This window comes from Stegostoma tigrinum, chromosome 43, assembly GCF_030684315.1.
Source record: "Stegostoma tigrinum isolate sSteTig4 chromosome 43, sSteTig4.hap1, whole genome shotgun sequence".
NCBI lineage: Eukaryota > Metazoa > Chordata > Chondrichthyes > Orectolobiformes > Stegostomatidae > Stegostoma > Stegostoma tigrinum.
The window spans coordinates 6,161,571-6,177,338 of NC_081396.1; the positions used below are offsets into that span (position 1 = coordinate 6,161,571).

At 48.4% G+C, this 15,768-nt stretch overlaps 1 protein-coding gene across 1 annotated transcript; it reads left to right on the forward strand.

Moving 5' to 3' along the window:
• The first annotated feature begins 294 nt into the window (after positions 1-294).
• Positions 295-4,056, forward strand: LOC125449162 (zinc finger protein 501-like). The gene is made up of 2 exons (XM_048524839.2): positions 295-442; positions 2,540-4,056. Exon 2 carries the CDS (start codon positions 2,588-2,590, stop codon positions 3,878-3,880), a length of 1,293 nt encoding a protein of 430 aa, XP_048380796.1. The 5' UTR covers positions 295-442; positions 2,540-2,587; the 3' UTR covers positions 3,881-4,056.
• Positions 4,057-15,768: the final 11,712 nt, after the last annotated feature.

Sequence of the window (15,768 nt, forward strand, 5' to 3'; positions counted from 1 at the left end):
CGATGGACCGGGCGGTCGGACGCAGAGGCCTCGTAAACATTTTGTGCATCCGGCGGACCCCGAAAGAGAAGACTAACGACCCCCTTTTGTTCCGAACGGTGCATGAGCTGCGAGCTTCCCCGCGGCGAGAGGCCGCGCGTTTGCGGCCGCCATCTTTGTAAGGGTCGCGGGGCAGGGCGCGCGTGCGCGGGCTCCATGTTGTCGGCGTCAGCGGGCGGCAGGGCGCGTGCGTGAGCGTCTCGGCGCAGCCTGGGGTTGACCACAGTGTTCTCTGCAAGGCGGGTGAAGCATTTACAAACTGCAAACTCCAAACGTGGTGACTTTTGTAAACCTTTTACAGGATAATAGAAGAGAAGTTGCAGATTGGAAGCTCAGCCCAGGCACACTACGCCGAGATCTGACGGTGTCACTCCTTTGCTTCCTCATTCAGCACTGGAGAAAGGTAAAGTTTGCACTGGACCGTGGGACTGCTGTCTCATTACAGAGCGGTCACCACTGGCGCTGCATTTACCTGATGGTCACCATGCCTCAGGTGAGCAGAGAGGTTGGGAAGGAGAGTTCCTCACGGTAAGGAATACTTCACGCAATTCTGGTCTGCCTGCATCAGGAAGAGTGTTGTGAAACTTGAAAGGGTTCAGAAAAGATTTACGGGGACGTTGCCACGTTCGGAGGGATTGAGCTACAGGGAGAGGCTGGGGGCGTCAGAGGCTGAGGGGGTGCCCTTAGAGAGGTTTATAAAATCATGAAAGGGGTCGATAGGGTGAGCAGACCTGGTCTTTTCCTGTTCCCTGACCCCCTGAACACAGGTGGGACGGTTAAAACCGAGAAAGCTCAGGAGGTCACAGTCGGAGCAATTGCAGATATCTCTGAGGTTTTGTTTTTATCTCTTTCCTAGCGTGTGGGCCTTGTGAGGCCAGTGGAGCTTAGAGAGATAAGAGTGGTGTAAAACAGTGAAAAGGTTTGAAAGGAAGAAGAAGAAGAAGAAATTTAAAAACTTTAGATCAGCGAGCATGATTAGGTGAGTGAGGTGGTTAACACTGCTGCCTCACAGCACCAGGGACCCAGGTTTGATTTCTCCTTGACTGTGTGGAATTTGCACATTTTAGCCCGAGTCTGTGTGGGTTTCCTCCAGATGCAACAGCTTCCTCCCTTGGTTCAAACAGGCTAGGTGGATTGGCCACGGTAAATTGCCCCATAGTGTCCAGGGATGTGCAGGCTAGGTGGATTAGTCATGGTTAATGCGTGGCTACAGCAATGCAAGAGAGTTGGTTCTGAGTGGGGTGTTCGTTGTAGAGGTGGTGTGGACTCAGTGGGCCAAAAGACCTGCACCCACGTGGTAGGGATTCTATAATTCTAAGGCTTGGTGCAATGACGCACATAGGCAACAGCATTTTGAACGGCCTCAGGATTCACTTGGTGGTTGAATAACATGTAACTCCTTCCCTTACAGCATTACAGCAGCTGATGTGAGAATATAAACCTACCAAGGCAGCAAAAAATACCTGGGGTAATGGACAAGTAGATAAAGTCAATGGAAGTAACAATGGGACAGTAAACAGCTCAAATACACCCATAAATAGAGGCAGAGGAAGTTAGACAAGAACATAGAGGGATTGTGAGAACTGTGGAGATTGTGTTTGGGCAGTTAACTGTAGAGATCTCAACGGGAGGCACTGGCTTAGTGATATTATGGCTGAACCAGAGACCTAGGTAATGTTCTGGGGACCTGGTTTTGAATCCTGCCATGGCAGATGGTAGAATTTGAATTCAACAAATGGCCGGAATTTAATGATGACCATGAACCATTGTCGATTGTTGGAAAAACCCATGTGGTTCACTAATGTCCTTTAGGGAAGAAAACTGCCATCCTTACCTGGTCTGGCCTACATGTGACTCCAGACCCACAGCAATGTGGTTGACTCTTAACTGACCTCTGGGCAATTAGGGACAGGCGAAATATGCTGGCCCGGCCAGCGACACTGTCATCCCGTGAGTGAATTTTAAGAAAAGTGACAAAAGGTGAGTGTCTCAGCAGCAGATGGACTGAGAGTACGAGTTGGACGATGTCATTGAGGTGGAAGTGGACAATCTGAGTGATGACAGGGATGTGTGGTTCATTTCAGAATGAAGTGTCACGCCGCAGTCATGACATGTTTGGTTCAGCCTCAGACAGTTTGCCAGGGAGTCTGTGGCGAGACTGCGGAGTTGGTTTTGTTGCCGTTATTTAATGGGAGGAAGCCTCTGCTCCTTCGGGAACTGGATCTCTGGCAAGCCAGGACAAGTGTGTGTGAGACCCGGAGGCAACTTGGAGGTGATGGTATTCAGATCAACTCGCAATCCCCTGCTCCCTCTCAGCGATACAGTTGGAAAATTCTGCCAAAGGTCTGCCCGGGTTGCTGGTGTGTAAAATGCCTGTCCTCCAGCCTCTGCCTTTCCTTTTCCCTCTCCATCTACACATAGATGCCAGAGTGTCACGTTCATGCTCTCACTCTCTTGTTTTTTTTTTCTTGTTGTTGTTGTTTGACGATCGATTTCCCAGGGTGTTAGAAAGGGAGGATTTACAGAGCAAACACCATACCATGATCTGATGGAGGCGTCCAGTTTGTCACAAATGGAATGTCATCAGATTTTGAACATGGAAGGGAAAAGTACCACTCACAGCGGAGAGAAACCGTGCACGTGTACCGCGTGTGGTCAGGGCTTCAGCCAATCTTCAGACCTCACAAAGCACAAGTGCAGTCACTCCGGGGAGAAACTGGGGAAATGTGGGGATTGTGGGGAGGAGTTCAGTTCCCCGGCTGAGCTGGAAGCTCATCAGCACAGTCACACCGGCAACAGGCCGTTCACCTGCTCGGTGTGCGGGAAGGGCTTCACCCAGTCGTCTAACCTGCTGCAACACCAAGTTGTTCACACCGCGGACAGGCCCTTCAAATGCCCAGACTGCGGAAAATGCTACAAAACCTCCGGGGACCTGATGTCCCATCAACTAGCTCACACGAACGAGAGACCTTTCAAGTGCCCAGACTGTGGCAAGTGCTACAAAACCTCCCGGGACCTGGTGTCCCATCAGAACGCCCACACGAACATGAGGCCTTTCAAATGCCCCGACTGCGGAAAATGCTACAAAACCTCCGGGGATCTCATGTCCCATCAGCGTTCTCACTCCGAGGAGAGACCCTTCAAGTGCACGTGCTGTGGCAAGTGCTACAAGACGGCCAGGGACCTGATGGCCCACCAGCGTGTTCACTCCGAGGAGAAGCCCTTCAGTTGCTCCCACTGCGGGATCGGCTTCCGGCGGTCATCTGACCTCATGGAGCACCAGCAGGTTCATACGGGGGAGAGACCGTTCTCCTGCTCCGAGTGCGGGAGGGGCTTCACTCGCTCGTCCAACCTGCTGAGACACCAGCAGGTTCACACCGCGGAGAGATCCTTCAAATGCCAAGACTGTGGCAAGTGCTACACCAGCTCCTGGGGCCTGACCTGTCATCAGCGCGTCCACACCGGAGAGAGATCTTTCAAGTGCCCGGACTGCGGGAAATGCTTCAGGAATCCTGTGGAGCTGAAGTCCCACCAGCATGTTCACTCTGAGGAGAGGCCTTTCAAATGCTCAGACTGCGGGAATCACTACACAAGTTGCTGGGGGCTGTTCTACCACCAACGCGTTCACATTGAGGAGAGACCTTTCAAGTGCCCAGACTGTGGGAAGAGCTACCGCAATTCCGTGGAGCTTATGTCCCATCAGCACGTTCACATGATGAGAGACCTTTCGGGAGCTCTCATCGTGGGGCTGGGTGCGGGCGATCATCTCAACTCTCAGTACCCCAGCGGCTTCACGCTGGGGAGAGACCATACGCCCGCTCCGTGTGAGAAAAAGACTTAGCCCATTCGTCCAGACAGTGGAGAGCTCGCACTGGCGGAAGGGATTCACTCGAGACATCCCGTCTACCAACACCAGTGAGTTTGTATGTAATTACAGCGATCGGGTTTTGCTATTAATCAAATTGAGGAGGTTAAAAAAGAAAGGAAGTTTTAAACTTCTGGATTAAAGTCAAATAAATCAGCTTTTGTGTTAAAACATAGTGTGGAGATCGTTTTAATCTGACAGAAAGAGCAAAAACTTGGCCTGAAAGAACTTTTTCCGAAGGTCTGTTCTCTCCCCTGCAACTACACCTCCAACAGTAAGCGTGGGGAGTTGATGCAGTTCATTATAAATAGGGTTGAGACGATCTGATCACGGCTTCCCGTCCACCAGGCCACTCGTTCCTCTCGACCTCCTATTTCTCAACTTTGTTTCTTGTCTCCTGTCCATCAGGCTCCCAGTCCCTCGACCCCATTCCCACAACTCCAATGAGCGTCCAATCTCCCCATGTCGTAGAACCCCTCTGGCGTGGAAAGAGGCCAGTCGGCCCATTGGGTCAGTGCCAGCCCTGAAAACAGCATCCCACCCATACCCACCCCCACTACCCTATCCCTGTTACCCTGCATTTCCCCTAACCTGCACATCCTAAGACTGTGGGAGGAAACCAGAGCACCCGGAGAAAGCCCCACGCAGATGGTGGGGGGAGAACGTGCAAACTGCATGCAAACAGTCGCCCGAGGATGGAATTGAATCTGGGTCCTCTGTGCCACTGACATCTTTAAAATTCTGTCCCTATCTGCCTCTCACCTTTCAGTGACCTGGTGATGGCTTAGTGGTATTATCGCTGGGCTGTTAATCCAGAGACCCAGGAACGTTCCAGGGACCCGGGTTTGAAACCCGCCACAGCAGTTGGTGGAATTTGAGTTCAATAAAAAGAAATGAAATCTAGAATTACAACAAATCAGTAGCTGGGGGAGAAACCCATCTGGTTCATTAACGTCCTTTAGGGATGGAAACTACCAGCCTTACCTCTGGTTAAAAATTGGGAAGACCAATCCCTAACTCCCAGGTCTGTCCCGCTCCTAGGGAGTGGGTCCACAATTTTTGACCACCTGTTTAGTCCTAAAATGAGCTTCTGAACACACACACCTCACAGGGACTGGAGAAGTTTCTTCGACGGGAGAAGGTTGACCTTTATTGGAAATTGTCAACGACATTGGGTTGGAAATGCTTGCCACTGCAGGACAGTTGGTGACCACAGTGCACAGTTCCACAATAACCAACAGAAAAAGAATCTAGGGCGAAGACAAGGAGAGATTATTTCACCCAGTGAGGTTTCTGATGATCTCAAGGATGTTGCCTGAATTCCTGATGGGAGCTGGTCCAGTGGTAACTTACAGAAGTGATTTGGACTTTTTCCTCAAGAACGAATGAGTATTCACTCAGGGTGAGGAAGAAGGACAGGTTGCTCAAATTTTCAGAGATGGCACAGACACAAGGGATCGAATGGTCCCCACCAATAATGTGTCTATTGTGCAGTTTTGTGAGAATCGTTAAACTAGAATCTTACAGCACAGAACAAATGGAGGCCATTCAGCCCCATTGAGGCTGCACTGAGTCTTACAAATCCCACTCCCTCACTTCCCCACATCACCTCGAACAAGTCTCCAACCGATCATTTGGCCTGCCAGGACAGAGGCACAAGGGATGAACCAGGGAGTGTGGGAAGGGACTCAATTCCCCAATGGGGAGGCAGTGGCCTGATGGTATTATCGCTGGACTGTTCTTCTAGGGACCCATATAATATTCTGGGGACCCAGGTTCGAATCCTGCCACAGCAGATGGTGGAATTTGAATTGGATAAATATCTGGAATTAAAAATCTAATGATGATCGTGAAGACATTGTCAATTGTCGAGGAAAATCCCATCTGGCTCACGAAAGTCCTTCAGGGAAAACTGCCATCCTCATCTGGTCTGGCCTACATGTGACTCCAGACCCACAGCAATGTGGTTGACTCTGAGCTGCCCTCTGGGCAATTGGGGATGGGCAATAAATGCTGCCCTCATCCCGTTAATGAATAATAAAACGATTGAGCTGCAAAGTTGTCCCCATGTGTACCGGGGAGAGGCTGTTCACCTGCTCCACATGTGGGAAAGGATGCACTCTGTCATCCAGCTTCCCAACACACCGGTGAGCTCGTCCTGGAGAGAGAGAGGATTTAATTGCTCACACCATGACAGTTGTCCTGTCAGTTTGTACCAAACCCAAGGGGATCGTGAGAAACCTTCGCATTCGGACCTGGGACTGCCAATCCCTGTCTTTTTGTTTTGTTGATGGGCATGGCCTTGTGGACTGACATCTCACGGCTACTGGTTTAAAAAAAATCCTGAGAGAAGAAAGGTGTTTCATTTTGGAGAGAGTCAACTTGTACATTACTCAGGATCGTCTTGCCAAGCAGCACTGTAATGTGTTAATAATCCATTCTTAGATTATCATAGAATCCTTACAGTGTGGAAGCAGGCCATGGGGCGTGAGTCCACACCAGCCCTCTGAAGAGGATCCCACCCAGCCCCAATCCCGCCAGTCCTATCTCTGTAACCCTGCATTTTCCATGGCCAATCCACTCAACCTGCACATAGTATTACAGCATGGCCAAAGACCCTTCAATCCAACTAGTCCATGCTGACCACATTACCAAACTAAACTGCCATGCATATCCCTCCAAACCTTTCCTATTCATGTCCTTATCTAAATGTCCTTTAGACATTATAATTATACCTGCATCCACCACTTCCTTTGGCAGTCTATTCGACACACAAACCATTCTCTGTAAAAAAGTTGTGCCTGTCTTCTTTTAAACCTTCTCTCACCTTTGGGAAAAGACCTCGCTATTCACTTATCTATGCCCTTCATGATTTTGTAAACTTCGCTAAGGTCACTCCTCATCCTCCTCTACTCCAGTGGAAAAGTCTCAGTCTATCTTTATAATTATAAATCCTCAATTCCCAGCAAATCTTTTCGAGCCCTCTTCTGTTTAATAATATCTTCCCTACAACTGGGGTGCCCAGAACTGCACCCAATACTCCACCAGAGACCTCACCAACATCCTGAACAACCTCAACACCACATCCCAACCCCTGTAGCTTCAGACAGTGGGAGTATCTGGAGGAAACCCACGCAGATATGTGCAAACTCCAAAGAGACAGTCGCCCGAGGATGGGAATGGAACCCGGGTCCCTTGCACAGCAGTGCTAACCACTGAGCCACACTCAGAATAAAATCAAAAGCTTATGTCAATAGTGAGCAATCTGTTACATCAATGCTCAGAGTCGACTACATTAATAGTCAGGTTCCTGGTTACTTTCTGACATGTTACAGCACACCTCTGGAACAGGAGAAGCTTAAAGTTGCACCACAAACGCTGTATAGACTGCTGTGCCTGGTATTCCCAGTTGGTCCTCCAAGTGACTGGTCTCCAGGATGAACATTTCCAGTGCTAGCCAAGCTTGAGACTGCTTGGTTTCCAAAATCAGCATTTTCAGACCAGTGTAATAAAATGTGAGGCTGGATGAACACAGCAGGCCAAGCAGCATCTCAGGAGCACAAAAGCTGACGTTTCGGGCCTAGACCCTTCATCAGAGAGGGGGATGGGGGGAGGGAACTGGAATAAATAGGGAGAGAGGGGGAGGCGGACCGAAGATGGAGAGTAAAGAAGATAGGTGGAGAGGGTGTAGGTGGGGAGGTAGGGAGGGGATAGGTCAGTCCAGGGAAGACGGACAGGTCAAGGAGGTGGGATGAGGTTAGTAGGTAGCTGGGGGTGCGGCTTGGGGTGGGAGGAAGGGATGGGTGAGAGGAAGAACCGGTTAGGGAGGCAGAGACAGGTTGGACTGGTTTTGGGATGCAGTGGGTGGGGGGGAAGAGCTGGGCTGGTTGTGTGGTGCAGTGGGGGGAGGGGATGAACTGGGCTGGTTGAGGGATGCAGTGGGGGAAGGGGAGATTTTGAAACTGGTGAAGTCCACATTGATACCATATGGCTGCAGGGTTCCCAGGCGGAATATGAGTTGCTGTTCCTGCAACCTTCGGGTGGCATCATTGTGGCAGTGCAGGAGGCCCATGATGGACATGTCATCAAGAGAATGGGAGGGGGAGTGGAAATGGTTTGCGACTGGGAGGTGCAGTTGTTTGTTGCGAACTGAGCGGAGGTGTTCTGCAAAGCGGTCCCCAAGCCTCCGCTTGGTTTCCCCAATGTAGAGAAAGCCGCACTGGGTACAGTGGATGCAGTATACCACATTGGCAGATGTGGTACCAAGCGGAGGCTTGGGGACCGCTTTGCAGAACACCTCCGCTCAGTTCGCAACAAACAACTGCACCTCCCAGTCGCAAACCATTTCCACTCCCCCTCCCATTCTCTTGATGACATGTCCATCATGGGCCTCCTGCACTGCCACAATGATGCCACCCGAAGGTTGCAGGAACAGCAACTCATATTCCGCCTGGGAACCCTGCAGCCATATGGTATCAATGTGGACTTCACCAGTTTCAAAATCTCCCCTTCCCCCACTGCATCCCTCAACCAGCCCAGTTCATCCCCTCCCCCCACTGCACCACACAACCAGCCCAGCTCTTCCCCCCCACCCACTGCATCCCAAAACCAGTCCAACCTGTCTCTGCCTCCCTAACCGGTTCTTCCTCTCACCCATCCCTTCCTCCCACCCCAAGCCGCACCCCCAGCTACCTACTAACCTCATCCCACCTCCTTGACCTGTCCGTCTTCCCTGGACTGACCTATCCCCTCCCTACCTCCCCACCTACACCCTCTCCACCTATCTTCTTTACTCTCCATCTTCGGTCCGCCTCCCCCTCTCTCCCTATTTATTCCAGTTCCCTCCCCCCATCCCCCTCTCTGATGAAGGGTCTAGGCCCGAAACGTCAGCTTTTGTGCTCCTGAGATGCTGCTTGGCCTGCTGTGTTCATCCAGCCTCACATTTTATTATCTTGGAATCTCCAGCATCTGCAGTTCCCATTATCTCTGATACTATTTTCAGACCAGTATGGCCACTAATCAGTATCGTATTACACGCTAGTCTGTCCCACAGGGCGAAAGAACCTCTCCACTTCTACCCTGCGTCTCGCCTTAGAATCCTATCTGATTCAATAAGTTCACCTCTCATTCTTTCAAACTCCACTAAGTACAGGCCCAATCTACTTGAGCAGCCCTGCTAGAAAGTCTCTCCAATATCAATGCATCCATCCTATGACATGGGGGACCTGAACAGTTTGCAGATTTCCCTGTTTTTGTAGTCCATTCCATTTGCCTTCCCTGTGACCTGCTGGAGCTCACAACATCGAATATTACAGCACAGGAACAGGCCCTTCACCCCATCATATCTATGCTGACCATGATGCCATTCTAAATTAATCCCAACTGCCTGCACATGGTCCATATCCCTTTATTCCTGCCTGGTCATGTGTCTGTCTAAATTCCTCTTAAACTTAGTTATCTGCTTCTACCACCTTCCCTGGCAGTGGGTTCCAGGCACTAACTACCCTCTGTAATAAAAAAAAACTCACCTCAGGCATCTTCTTCAAACTGCCCCCCCCCCTCACTTTAAACCTATGCCTCCCAGTGTTTGACATCTGCACCCTTATCTGTGCCTCTCATAATTTTATGCACTTCCATGAAGTCACCCTTCAGCCCCGGATGTTCGAACAAAAGCAGCTAAAGGTTTTTCAATCTCTACTTATAACCAACACACTCCAATCCAGTCAACATCCTGGTAACCCTCTTCTGCACCCTCTCCACATCCTTCCTGTAGAGTGGAACCAGAAATACACACAAGACTCCAAATGTGACCTGACCAAATTCAGTGCCCCGACCATTGAAAGTAACCATGCTATATGCCTCCTTTATCAACTTAACCATTTGTACTGTCACTTTCAGAGAGCTATGGACTTGGACTCGAAGACGCCTCTCAATCAATGCTTCTGAGCATCTGGCCATTTGTAGTATACTGTTGTCTTGCATTTGACTTACCAAATGCATCATCTCACATTTGTCTGGATTAAACCCCATCTGCGATTTCTCCGTCCAACTTTCCAATTGATCTGCAACTTTTGTTTGTCTATCCTTCCTCACTATCCAGAGCTCCCCCAATCTTCGTGCCATCTGCAAACTTTACTAATCAGACCACTGATATTTTTATCTGAATCATTTATCGGTCGAGGCACTGATCCTGGTGGGCCACCACACCTCCACTCGGAAAAAATATCCCTTTCACAACTACCCTCTGTCTTCTATGGGCAAGCCAGTTTTGTATCCAACTTGCCAACTCACCATGGATTTCATGCCATTTGATCTTCTGGAGCAACCTATCATGCTTGACCTTGTCAAATGTTTTAGTGAAGCCCATGTCGACAACATCCATTGCCTTACCCTCATCAATCCTCTCCGTCACTTCCTCAAAAAACTCAAACAGGTAGATGAGAGTAAACCGGTTGATGTGGTGTATATGGATTTCAGCAAGGCGTTCGATAAGGTTCCCCTCAATAGGCTATTGTACAAAATGCGGAGGAATGGAATTGTGGAAGATATAGCAGTTTGGATCGGAAATTGGCTTGCTGAAAGAAGACAGAGGGTGGTAGTTGATGGGAAATGTTCATCCTGGAGACCAGTTACTAGTGGTGTACCGCAAGGGTCGGTGTTGGGTCCACTGCTGTTTGTCATTTTTATAAATGACCTGGATGAGGGCGTAGAAGGATGGGTTAGTTAATTTGCAGACGACACTAAGGTCGGTGGAGTTGTGGATAGTGACGAAGGATGCTGGTAGGTTGCAGAGAGACATAGATAAGCTGCAGAGCTGGGCTAAGAGGTGGCAAATGGAGTTTAATGCAGACAAGTGTGAGGTGATGCACTTTGGTAGGAATAACCGGAAGGCAAAGTACTAGGCTAATGGTAAGATTCTTGGTAGTGTAGATGAGCAGAGAGATCTCGGTGTCCATGTACACAGATCCTTGAAAGTTGCCACCCAGGTTGACAGGGCTGTTAAGAAGGCATACAGTGTTTTAGCTTTTATTAATAGAGGGATCAAGTTCCGGAACCAAGAGGTTATGGTGAAGCTGTTCAAAACTCTGGTGCGGCCGCACTTGGAGTATTGCGTACAGTTCTGGTCACCGCATTATAAGAAGGATGTGGAAGCTTTGGAAAGGGTGCAGAGGAGATTTACTAGGATGTTGCCTGGTATGGAGGGAAGGTCTTACAAGGAAAGGCTGAGGGACTTGAGGCTGTTTTCATTAGAGAGAAGAAGGTTGAGAGGTGACTTAATGAAACATATAAAATAATCAGAGGGTTATATAGGGTGGAGAGGGAGAGCCCTTTTCCTAGGATGGTGACGGCGAGCACGAGGGGGCATAGCTTTAAATTGAGGGGTGAAAGATATAGGACAGATGTCAGAGGTAGTTTGTTTACTCAGAGAGTAGTAAGGGAATGGAATGCTTTGCCTGCAACGGTAGTAGATTCGCCAACTTTAGGTACATTTAAGTTGTCATTGGACAAGCATATGGACGTACATGGAATAGTGTAGGTTAGATGGGCTTCAGATCAGTATGACAGGTCGGCACAACATCGAGGGCCAAAGGGCTTGTACTGTGCTGTAATGTTCTATGTTCTGTAAATCAGTTTGTGAGACAAGACCTCCCCTGCATAAAGCTATGCTGACTGTCCCTAATATGTACATTCTTTTCCAAATGTAAGCAAATTCTGTCGCCAAAAATCTTCCCTAATAATTTTCCTACAACTGATGTAATGCTCACCAGCCTATAATTTACTGCTCTTCTTAAACAAAAGAACAAAATTGGCTATTCTGCAGTCTTCTGGGACCTTGTCTGTGGCTAAAGAGAATATAAAGATCCCTGTCAGGGCCCCAGCAATCTCCCCGCTTGGCTCCTTCAGTATCCCGGGATAGATCCCATCTGGCCCTGGCGATTTATTTATCTTAATGGTTTTTGAGAATCCTCCTTCTCAATAGTGACATGTTTTAGAGCGTATCAACAAACCCTTCTCTAAACTAACCATCAGCATGCCTTTTTCCTTGATGAATAGTAATGCAAAGCCATGAAGGGCCTCACTCACTCCTTGTGTTGACCTAAACCTGGATGCTTGCTTTTTGTGGTTAATCTATGGGATCCCCAAATCCCTTTGTGTTGCCACTTTCTGCACTCTCCATTTAAATAAGATCCAGCTCCTTTCTGCCAGAGTGCAAAATCTCACAACTTAACGCACATATAATATTGCACCAACCAAACATTTTCCCACTCTCTCCATCCGACTATGATTTCCCACCTACAGAGCGTGGCTTACATGTGGAACGAACTTCCCGCGGAAGTGGTGGATGCAGCGCAATGACAACATTTAAAAAGCATTGGAAAAGTACATGAGTCGGAAAGGTTTGGAGGGATATGTGACAGGAACAGTCAGGTGGGGCTAGTTTAGTTTAGGATTATGTTCAGCACAGACCGGTCGGACCCAAAGGTCTGTTTTCGTGATGTATGAGTTCATGTCTCTTTCGAAATTCTATTGGATCAGCAATGAGGATCCTGAAAAGTTAATACTCTTGCTTTCTCTCCACAGATGCTGCCAGACCTGCTGAGCTTTTCCAGTGATTTCTGTTTTTGTTCCTGATTTACAGCATCCACAGTTCTTTTGGTGTTTAAGTCCTATTACTGAAAGATTCAGGAGAGCAATACATTCATAATCTGATCTGATTATTTGCACAGATCCTGATCTATTAGTAATAGATCCTATCCACTACCAATCCATCAATGATATGGATCCTGTAACCTTAAAGTCATTTGCTGATTGTGTCTACAGTCCTAATTAATGAAATGAATAATGAGGATCCTATTGCATGATTAATCAAGGTCTGAATATTAGGAATTAATTTATTAATAAACGTTCCACTGCTCATAATGGACAGGTCTTTCTCTTTCTCCATCCCTCAATAACTGCCAGAATCCCTACACTGTGGAAGCAGGCCATTTGGCCCATCACATCCACACTGACCCTCCAAAGAGCTTCCTGCCCAGACCAAGCTCCATACACTGCCCTGTAACCCCGCTTTTCCCATGGCCAATCCCCTTAGCTGGTATATCTCTGGAGACCATGCGGCATTACTAATCCACATAACCTGCACTTCGTTGGACTGTGGGAGGGAACCAGAGCACCTGCATGAAACTCAGACAGACATGGGGAAAATGTGCAAACTCCACACACAGATACATGGAATTGAACCTGGGTCCCTGGGACTGTGAGGCAGCAGTACTAACCACCGAGCTACCATGCCACCCACCTCTGTGAAAATCTATTCTGGGGTCACACAAAGTCTGGAATATTAAAACAGGGCCACACAAAGAAGGAGTGTTTTAATACTATTGTTTTCTGGACTTTAATTGCACTGGTCTCATTACTCATCTCATTACTCACTGTCACATCTCCCTGAGAGAAATTATTATTGTTCATGGTCATCAGGGATCGGTGTTGGTTAGGGATTTTGAAGTTGATGCCTGTTTCTGTCTATTCCTCATCTTGAAGCTGTTGGGCATGGCGCTGTCAGACCATATAATACAGGACATGCTGATCATGAAATTAGAGTCACATTGAGTCATACAGCATGAAAACAGACCCTTCGGTCCAACTTGTCCATGCTGACCAGGTATCCTGAACCGAACTTGTCCCATTTGCCTGCATTTGGCACATTTCCCTCTAAATCTTTCCTATTCATGTACCTGCCTGACTATCTTCTAAGTGTTGTAACTGCACTCACCTATACCACATCCTCCGGCAGCTCATTCCATACATCTGCATCGAAAAGTGCCCCTCGGCTCCTTTTTAAATCTTCCCTCTCTCACATTAAACCCTTGCCTTCTAGTCTTGGATAGTAGGAACTGCCGATGCTGGAGAATCTGAGATAACAAGATGTAGGGCTGGATATACACAGCAGGCCAAGCAGCATCAGAAGAGCAGGAAAGGTAATGTTTCAGGTCGGGACCCTTCTTCAGAAAGGGTCCAGACCCGAATTGTCAGCTTTCATAGAACATAGAACAGTACAGCACAGATGTGCCGACCATTGATCCTCATGTATGCACCCTCAAATTTCTGTGACCATATGCATGTCCAGCAGTTTCTTAAATGTCCCCAATGACCTTGCTTCCACAACTGCTGCTGGCAACGCATTCCATGCTCTCACAACTCCCTGTGTAAAGAACCCGCGTCTGACATTCCCTCTATACTTTCCTCCAACCAGCTTAAAACTATGACCCCTCGTGTTAGCCATTTCTGCCCTGGGAAATAGTCTTTGGCTATCAACTCTATCTATGCCTCTCATTATCTTGTATACCTCAATTAGGTCCCCTCTCCTCCTCCTTTTTTCCAATGAAAAAAGTCCGAGCTCAGTCAACCTCTCTTCATAAGATAAGCCCTCCAGTCCAGGCAGCATCCTGGTAAACGTCCTCTGAACCCTCTCCAAAGCATCCACATCTTTCCTATAATTGGGCGACCAGAACTGGACGCAGTATTCCAAGTGCGGTCTAACCAAAGTTTTATAGAGCTGCAACAAGATCTCACGACTCTTAAACTCAATCCCCCTGTTAATGAAAGCCAAAACACCATATGCTTTCTTAACAACCCTGTCCACTTGGGTAGCCATTTTAAGGGATCTATGTATCTGCACACCAAGATCCCTCTGTTCCTCCACACTGCCAAGAATCCTATCCTTAATCCTGTACTCAGCTTTCAAATTCGACATTCCAAAATGCATCACCTCCCATTTATCCAGGTTGAACTCCATCTGCCACCTCTCAGCCCATCTCTGCATCCTGTCAATGTCCCGCTGCAGCCTACAACAGCCCTCTATACCGTCAACGACACCTCCAACCTTTGTGTCGTCTGCAAACTTGCTGACCCATCCTTCAATCCCCTCATCCAAGTCATTAATAAAAATTACAAACAGTAGAGGCCCAAGGACAGAGCCCTGTGGAACACCACTCACCACTGACTTCCAGGCAGAATATTTTCCTTCTACTACCACTCGCTGCCTTCTGTTGGCCAGTCAATTATGTATCCAGACAACTAAGTTCCCTTGTATCCCATTCCTCCTGACCTTCTGAATGAGCCTACCATGGGGAACCGTATCACTCTAAGGGAATGGAAGGGAACAGGAAAGACCTCCTTTTAGTCTTGGACTCCCCTACTGTGGAGAACAGGACCTTGGCTTTTCACCCTATCTATGCCCCTCATGATTTTATAATCTTCTGTAAGGTCACCCCCTCTTCCGCCAATGTTCAAGGGGAGAGAAGTCCCAAATTATCCAGCCTTTTTATAACTCAAAACTTCCAGTCCTCGTAACATCCTTGTAAAATTTTTAAGTGTTCTTTCCTTTTTTTTAGATTAGATCCCTACAGTGTGGAAACAGGCCCGTCGCCCAACAAGTCCACACCGCCCCTCGGAGCATCCTACCCAGACCCATCCGCCTATAACCCACACACCCCTGAACACTACGGGCAATTTAGCACGGCCAATCCGCCCTAGCCTGCACATCTTTGGACTGTGGGAGGAAACCGGAGCACCCGGAGGAAACCCACGCAGACATGGGGAGAATGTGCAAATTCCACACACTTCCAGTTACCTGAGGATGGAATTGAACCTGGGTCCCTGGCGCTGTGACAATTTAATAACAACATCGCAATAGAAGGGCAACCAGAATTGTATGCATTATTCTAAGAGTAGTCTCACCAATGTCCTGTACAGCTGCAACATGACCTCCCAACTCCTATACTGAATGCACTGACCAACAACGGCAAGTGTATCAAACACCCTCTTCACCACCCTGTCTCCGTGTGATGCCACTTTCAAGG

Bases quoted from the DNA above. Each gene is read 5' to 3' on its own strand.
- LOC125449162 (XM_048524839.2), top strand. From the start codon at position 2,588: ATGGAGGCGTCCAGTTTGTCACAAATGGAATGTCATCAGATTTTGAAC.